The 8,876-nt window shown below is 37.8% G+C and overlaps 1 protein-coding gene across 1 annotated transcript; it reads right to left on the bottom strand.

Annotated features, from left to right (window-relative positions):
• Positions 1-3,217: 3,217 nt before the first annotated feature.
• On the bottom strand, positions 3,218-6,448 carry LOC136232609 (zinc finger CCCH domain-containing protein 40-like). The gene is made up of 4 exons (XM_066021842.1): positions 6,059-6,448; positions 5,688-5,957; positions 4,973-5,196; positions 3,218-4,447 (listed from the first exon to the last, which is right to left on the bottom strand). Exons 1-4 carry the CDS (start codon positions 6,161-6,163, stop codon positions 3,553-3,555), a joined length of 1,494 nt encoding a protein of 497 aa, XP_065877914.1. The 5' UTR covers positions 6,164-6,448; the 3' UTR covers positions 3,218-3,552.
• Positions 6,449-8,876: the final 2,428 nt, after the last annotated feature.

Below are 8,876 nucleotides of genomic sequence, written 5' to 3' on the forward strand. Positions count from 1 at the left end.
TCGGTTGCTACATCTAACTAATCTAGTGATACATTAAGTAAATGGCAAAAAAAAACCTTCCGAAATAACCTATTTGAGGGTTATTTGTTCGAAATAAGCAAGTTGGGAGGAAGGGGGGTTACTTATTAAAAGTGTAAGTACGTGAGGTCAGTTGCAATATTGGACCAACTTGAGAGGGCTGAAAAGGTATTAAGCCATTTGAGAAATAATTCCTCAAACTGTCTTTTCGGTCATGAATTTTATCATCTACACCTCACATATGAGTCATTTTATCACTTATTAGTAACAGATTATAAACATATAGACATAAAAAAAAAATTAAAAAATATACTATCTATTGTACGAATTGGACAAAAAGACAATTTAAAATACTTCGCCAAATTTATAAATATTAATCTTCAATTCAATTATTAAATCACATAAAGTATGGATTTTTTTTTCAAATGAACTGATATACAATTGGTGCAGAATAATGAACAAAATATCTGTGTTTCATAATAATGTGTAAAATTGACCAACGTTAGGAGTAAAATTGCTCTTGGCTGCCAATATTAGAGTAAAATTGCATCATTTTAAACGTTAGAAATAAAATTGCTCCTAACTATAAATATTAGTGGTATTTTTACACCTTATCCTATACCAAAAATTAAAATTGGTTTAAGTATAGACACTTCAGTAATTCAACATGAATTTAATGGATTAATGTGTTTTTTTAATGTTGGATGCAAAATGCGATAAAAGAAGGAAAATCATTAACTAAGAGTCAAGGATGCTTAGCAAAGACCAGCCCGTTAAGATTGGATGGGACAAGGGCAATAGTTTTAGCTATGCGTTTAGGGGTAATTTTTAAAAGTTCAGCTCGTCAAGATTGGGAAAAGTTTTATAGTTTCCAACGCCTTACAACTGTCATTTTAGTGTGATGGTTAAAAATTTAAAAGTGTATCCAACGTCAGAAAAGTAGATATATTTAATTTTCTATAAGTTCAACGCTCATTTCTTAAAAGGGTTAATTACAAATAACTAAAATGTGGTTTGGCCGATTTGCGATGTGGTACCTGTGGTATTTTTTTTTTTGCAAACACAACCATGTGGTTGCAAACTTATTTGGTATCATATTTACTATGGAACTATACTCTTAATTTTTCAAAATCATCATTTTTGAAGTTTTCTCTCTCTAAACATTATCTTTCTCACTCATCAAAAACCACATCTAAATGACCTCAAACCTAAAAAGTTGAAGAATTAAAGTTGCTTGAAATATCATTTAACTCTTGAAAATTTTCATTTCGAAGTCGTTATCGGTCAAATTTGGCAAAGTAAAAAAAACATGTAAAATTTTGCAACCATATGGTTGTGTTTGTTAAAAAAAATATCACAGGTACCACATCGCAAATCGGTCAAACCACATGATAGTTATTTGTAATTAACCCTTCTTAATTGAGTTATTTGAGTATTAAAAGTAAGAAATTGATTTTTTTTTAATGAAAAAGAGATATATTAAAAATGAGTTCAAAAGTGTTATTAAAATAAATAATCCATTAAAAGTAATTAATAAAGGTAACATAGTTTATAATTATTTGAAAAATAAAGTTTAATAAAAATAAAATGTAATTATTGGGGTTTGAACAACTCATCCACTCTAAAATATCAAAATAATACATACTGTAAATATAAACTAATATTTGGAGATAATATTTGGAGATCTACAAAGGGTCAACTAACTAACCGCTACTTAATGGTAGAGCTAGTAGCGGAGAGGCTCCGAGGTGGAGCCAGTGACCGGAGAGCTCCGATCCCCGGACTCTGCACTTGCTTTTGATTTGACATGTAAATTTTCAAATTGAATTAGAATTAATTTGCTAAATTGACATGAATATTTATAATTATTATTATTTATATTCTATCTTATGGCCCTCGATCTACCAAAATTTTATCATTTGGCTTTTTATCTATTATTTGATTACATTTAACCACCAATCTATCCCAATTGGTGAAATTTTACCTAATTTCAATGGAAAAATAACAAATTTGTTATCCTATTGACACGTAACAATATTTTAACACGTAAACTTAATAACTTTTATTTTTGGAATTTGTTTTTATGTTTTTAAAATCTAATTAATTATTTTCAAATAGATGTCACGTGTCAAATTCAAGTGTCAATGGAAAATTTTAAATCTAAGAATTTCAACAATATTATATTTTGTTAAGTCCCCATCCAAATTGGACAAAATTTTACCAATTGTAATAATTCAAGGGTCAAACAAGACCAAATAATAGGTCAAAAGCCAAATGATACAATTTTAGGCGCAATAACAGTTCAAGCCTCATATATATCCTTAGTAGAAGTAAAAGAAAATATGAGTAAGGACTTTGTTTGCCCTGAGTGTAAGAGTTGTAGCTAAGGAATTGCATTATAAGTTCCGAGTTGACGAGATCAAAAACAAATTTCGAACACGATCTGATCCTTTCATATTTTTACATATGATGGAATTAGTAAAATTATATATATAACATGCCAATCCAAAATGATATAAAAATTTAAAAGTACTAGTATATTTTTAAATGCAACCATTAACAGAAATAATAAAAATACATATAACCAACGAACACGACACAAAAAGCACACCAATCCGTTTGTATTAAGGACAGAAACAAGTAGAGTACTAACAGTTAATATCATACCCTTACCCGATCCTTGTATATTTTGAGCTGCCCAGCCCAATTCATTACACTAACGAATAGATAATTTTGATCATATTCTCGTATCATATAATTCACCGAAACCTTTACCCATTTAAATAGACAAAGTAACTAATAAACAAATAAACAGTTCATAAACTTAACAGGCAAAAAGAAAATCAAATAGTTAAAGTTTCAAATAACATAATATACTATCCTATAACAGATACAAATCATTATATATTAAATATTTAAATTCTTCATTTCTTCCCTTCATTAAGTATGTATTCATTGATCTTGAAGAGAGTAAAAAATACAAATTGGAAAATACATATCGAATAGCAGGTACATTGTGGGGTATCTCATTTCTATTCTCACCCGCCACGGTTTTTCTTTTAAATTCATTCATGTCGCAAACCTTTTTTATACAAGGTTCGAATAGTCCTATTAGACGAGTTGAGTAGTACACTCACTCATAATTGACACGACACAAACAAACACAAGCGACTTACACAAATTGCCACGCCTATAGTCATAAGGGAATCCAAGTCAATGCTCATATATAGCAAAATCTAGAATAGAGAAATTTCTTCTGTCAGAAAATAAGCTTAAGTAAATTATTTGGGAGGTCACACTAAAAATATTATATGCGAAAACATAACATAATGAAGGAAAATACATTACATTTCTCAATAGCATCAGAAGATGGAATAGGATGAATGAAATTCAAAAGTCTAACCCGATTCAGCTCGATCATCCCCAACTACATCCACAGGAAAACAAGAACTGTGAAGTTTGGCTTCATAGCTACATAACCAATGATGTGTGAACTTGCCCGGGTTACATCATCATCAGATCAAATACAAAATCTCACGGCTGTGATGAACTCGATGCACCTGACCCCAAAGGTGGAGGTCCAGAGCTTGAAGATGCTACAGGTGGCGGCTGCGTTGGTGCAGAATGCTGATGCTGCTGGGGAGCTTGTTGGGCATGAGGTGGAGGCATTGCCGACTGATAGGGTGGAGGAGGGTACTGCTGATAAGGTTGCATCGGTGGCGGCATATATCCATAAGGAGGATAGTGATGTTGCTGATATTGTCCATGTTGTTGTGGTGGTGGTGGAGGCGGCATACCCTGATAGGGATAGTGCTGTCCTTGTGGTCTCTCCATTGCAAGTTTGTTTTCTCCGGATCCGGCTGGCCCGCCAGGAGCCCCATCTTGGGATGGGACAAGGGCACCCATTCTTTGAGGATCCATAGATGGATAATAAGCTCTTTCTTGCTGGGGTGGTGGTGGAATATTGAAATAATGCATCGGTGGTGGAGGTTGGTCGTGAGGGCCGGGTGGCTGCATTTGGTTCTGCTGCTGAGATATAAGCGCACGAGGCAACATGCCACCATGAGCCGCTGCAGCCAGCTGCCTTGCTTCTTCTGTACCTTCTGATTCTAGTTTCGGTGCTTGGGGTCTACCCCACATTAACTTCAACCTCAAACCCTTAATCACTAGCTTGTTGGAAAGTTCATCTGCAGCCTTCTCTGCTCCCTCTCTGGTTGTGTAGCTTACAAAAGCAATTGCTCGTTGAGGCACCATTTTAACGGATTCAATCTCCCCGTGTGCATAAAAGTTATCTCTCAGATCCTGCTCAGTGATTCTTGCATCAAGCCCACCTACATATAGGGTTTTAATGCTTTCATCCTCGGGTGGCTCCAAAGAGGGCATATCACCAGCCTTATTAAGTAGTTTCATTGCCACCGGATCATTCACTCTGCAGATAATATCAGAAGCAAAAATGAGATTAAAAATCCAATTTTTTCATGTCAGAATGGTTACTAGATTTGCCAAGCGAGCGGGAATCGAGGGAATGAACTTGTTGTGCCCTCCGACATGCAATTGACACTTCAAAATGACATTACAAACTCATAAATTCAAAATAACAGACCATCTGACCGAAATTTGTATTGTGTATAGCAGCAATTTCTTAAAATTTGGAAGCTCCAATGTCTATTCTCAATTGCATAAAGAACAATAGAGCTAAACTGAGCTAAACGAAAAACATATCAACTCCATTTGTGTACAATATCCATTCTACACATAAATTAAGATGATTTTACTTTTACAGATTGCATGACAGCTTGTGTGCATAGGAAGACGAAAAAAAACTAACCAATTTATAAACCAAATAAAAGACGAGAGCAAAGAACATCGAGAGCAAGCACACATGCATATGATATGCAAGATAGAGATTATAAGAAAAATCAATAATAGAATAAACATTACAACAAGAACCTACCCGTAGTATCGATCCTTTATATTCTGCTGTGACAGCTCTCCAGTTATAGGCATCTCATGTCTATAAGGGCACTCAGCACCTCGTGTGCATTCACCTCGTACATAGAAACTACAAACATGTGCTCTGTTTCGCTTGTAGTATGGTGTTGTTCTTTGAAGCTTCAAAATAGTGTCACTAGGCCGCACTTTTCCATATGAAGATTCATAATCAATACCAGCTCTAGCCTGCAAGGAGGGATTTTGAGAATAAGTTTTGGAATATGTAAGAAATAGTAGAATTATGACAATTTAGGGGTGACAATTTATGACACGACAACAGGATTACAAGAAAAACCCAACTGACACAACACGGTTGCTATAATCATCATTATTCTTGCATTTATATCATCATATGGAACATATTTATATACAGTAACACGAAGATAACCCCAATTGTCACCCTTACGAAAAATAACACAGGCATTAAACCATCAGCATCAATTTCTCTTTAGAATTAACACAAACTCTAAACAAATTCTACATTCTTCAAGCCAGATAGTACAAAATAGAAAAACTCAAAACAAGTCCACAAAAAATGTAACCAACATCATCACTCAATGTCAAAAACTACCTAGTTGCACAATAGAAGGAAGATAATTCAATTGACTATCATTTGAAACTTCATTTTTTATGCTTAAAATAAAAAAATTATAGTTCAAAACAGAAAATAAACATACCTTGCGGTCATGCTCTTCAGCAAAGTACTCCCTATTGACATCACTCTTGGGAATGGCATCATTAGAATTAATATGCAGAGCAGTATCTCGAACCTGAACAGGCAAACCATATTCAAGATCCAAAAGACAGACTTGACAAACATTTTTCAACTTGCTGCAGGTTTGGCAAATCTCCGACTTCTTAAATCTCGCATCCCTACCAGGCCTCCATCTAAAAACTGTAAAAGGCCTTGTACATATCTTGCATTCCTTATCATATTCAGCTCTAGTCTGCATCCCAAAAACATAAAAATAATAAAAAAAAAAAAAAATCAAACGCAAATTTTATCGTCGCACAACGCAAACTTCATTACAAGTAGAGTCATACATACCATACGAACATAAGGATTGTCACCAAGGCAAGACTCGCATATGATTGGGAAGTCGGAACGTTCCCAACCATCAGCCTCCACATCTCTTAACAATCTATGCGCCATTTTTCTTCCTCCGTACTTGTTTAACAGCAAAATCGGTGCTCAAAGGATCACCGCCGACCAAAAAGCACAGGGAAAGCTGTTAATCGAGCCTTACCGTCATGAAATCGGATTGATGAAATCCAAAAACCTAATCTGTTAATCCAACGATTAGACGGAAGAACGAGGATATAGTCACAGACTGATTCTTCTTGCAGAGGAACGATCGAACCTCGAGATAGCGTCGAGAAATACTGGGCAGAGAAGGACCAACGAAAACTGGTCGGTTCAGATTAGGGTTTTATTGTATTTCTTCCCCAAATACGATTTCTTTAGGAGAAAAAGCACCTTTCAGTCCCTGACTCTTTTTATCTTTATTGATGAAGTCCCTTAATTTCCAATTTAACATATTGGGGTCCGATCGATTAAAATCATACGCATTAAATTTCTGCTTAAATTGTTTCAAAAAAAAAAAAAATTTCTGCTTAAAAAAATACTTCATCCGTTCCATAAAATTTTGTCTTTCTAGAGAAATTTTTTTTTTTCATAATATTTAATGTTTTGATTAAATTCATGTATATTAATTGATGTTTTACCAAATATACCTAATTAGGGAATGTCCTACAATGATTCGGGTTGCCTTCGAGGATCCTTGCGTTCCCTGGTTCTCGTCTCTGCTCCGAGGAGCGGTCCCTGTGAACACTCCGACGATCAAGATAGTCAGATGTTCGAGAAGATTACTAAAGCAAAGATAATCGAGGAGCTTTGAGGGTACCCGACTTAGTAGTGATTGAAAAGAGAGTCCCCTCTATACCTTCCCATGGTCAGGGTATTTATAGTGAGCTGGGTGTCTTCATGGGCCTAGCTTCTTGGGCCCTGCTTTGGGCTTTATGATATTCTGAATCAAGTAGTCCCCCCCCCAGCAAACAAGTATGGCGAGTATTCCATGCAATTGGCGAAGTGAGTGCCCTAAATCAATGTGATCGATTTAGCGAAATGGGAGCAGCGGACAGCGGACCGCTTTGAATCTGAAGAGGCGCCTCAACTTCCGCGCCTATTACTTTAGGGGCTACTGTTGTAGCATTAACTGCAATATTTATTGTCTTCTGCACGTGCCGCCAGACGTCTTGGAAGGAGTGCTTTGCCGACTTCTTTACTTTATGCCTTGGGAGTTCGTCCGTTCGTAATTTTGAGGTGTCCGGTAGCTTAGTGCTTCTCGTGCCGTTTGGTGGAGCTCGTTCTAGCCGTGTCTTCTTTTGTTTTTCTCGAAGGTCAGCTATACCCTGCTATTTCTGCTTTTTTGCTTTTCTATTTTCTTTGGGGAGAGGGAGTATGTCAGAGGGTTCTTCCCGGGGAGCCTTCAGACATTTGCCTCCTGTTACTCCGGGTGACTTTACGCTACGTGACGCGTCGCGGACCCGTTCGTCGAAGCGGAAGAGGCGGACCGAATCGGAAGGGGAAGTAGTTCCCCTGTTGTAAAGGCGAAGAAGAAGAAAGTGGTTGTGGTTAGGGCTGTCCCGAGTACGGAGAGACCTGTTGGTGGCGTACGCCCTGGTGTACTTGAGGTTGTTGTAGTTGTGCCGGACAATTTAATAACGCCGACACGCCATTTGGGTACATTATACGAAGATATGAGGTCGAAGTTATGGACGAGGCAGGAGGGTGCCACGGGGACTGATGGTAGGCGTTTCGAGCGAGCGGAGCGTCCGAGGAGGCTTGAGTCGTTTGTTGTTGAGGATGCCCATAGTATAATTGTGTCCGCAGACTTGGCCTCGATCTCTGCGGTGTATCGGATAGGTCAGCCGTACGAACTGGCTGCATTGGACAAGGGTGATCGCGCTCATCATGTTGCTGGGGCTAATGAACTGATGGTTTACGAGGAGCAGTTTGAATCGGGAATGTGGCTCTCCCTTCTTCCTTTCTTTGTGGAGGTCTTGAAGGAATATGACCTTTGTCCTGGTCAGATTCACCTGAATGGATGGCGGATGATGGTCGCTTTTTACTCGTTGTGTCGGTCCGCGGGATTTCGAGCGACTGGTCTTGTATTCCGCCAGTTCTTCCGGCCGAATAAAGGACCGAGATCACAATATGTTACCTTCTCCCACCAAAAATTTAAAGTCATCGGGGGCCTCAGAGACAAAGTCAACGAGTTTAGGCATCGGTTCTTGCTTGTTCGGAAACTGGATGGGGATTTCCCATTTCGAGTGGTATGGAATGATGACCCTATGGATTATGGTCGATGGTTGAGGCCGCGGGAGATGTTGGAATCAGAGACTCAGTTGGTGAAATACTTGAAGAAATTGTCGGCGGGAAAAGATCAGAAGCATGATGTGGACGAACTCATCGGGCACTTTCTTGCTTCTGGATATTATATTTGGAATCAGTGGCGGATGGCTCAGCTGTGGGGATGGGTGGCGTCAAACTTTGAGAAGTGGAAGAGAGGGTACAATTTTTCAGCCGGCGAGCTTGCCGAACTGGAAGCTATAACTGTGAACATTGCTGTAGTAGGTGAGGAGTGAGGGGTCTAGTCGTGAATGTGATTTTTGTTCTTCATTTGAAATTGTGATAAGTCCTTGATCGTTTTGCTATATTTGCAGGTGTTGGGAATCCTCGAGTTAGTATGGATTTCGATCCAAATGAGTTCGGTGTTGGTATCGAAAATGCTGGTGCCTCGGCTTCCCTGGCTTCATTCTCATCTCTCGAGGATGCGAATCAGGTGATTCAAAGTATGGGTGGT

Source organism: Euphorbia lathyris, chromosome 6 (assembly GCF_963576675.1).
Source record: "Euphorbia lathyris chromosome 6, ddEupLath1.1, whole genome shotgun sequence".
Classification (NCBI taxonomy): domain Eukaryota; kingdom Viridiplantae; phylum Streptophyta; class Magnoliopsida; order Malpighiales; family Euphorbiaceae; genus Euphorbia; species Euphorbia lathyris.

Bases quoted from the DNA above. Each gene is read 5' to 3' on its own strand.
- LOC136232609 (XM_066021842.1), bottom strand. From the start codon at position 6,163: ATGGCGCATAGATTGTTAAGAGATGTGGAGGCTGATGGTTGGGAACGT. The intron at 5,958-6,058 runs GTATGTATGACT...TTTGGGATGCAG, and splicing joins ACAATCCTTATGTTCGTATG to ACTAGAGCTGAATATGATAA. The intron at 4,448-4,972 runs GTAGGTTCTTGT...TATTATCTGCAG, and splicing joins ATAAAGGATCGATACTACGG to AGTGAATGATCCGGTGGCAA.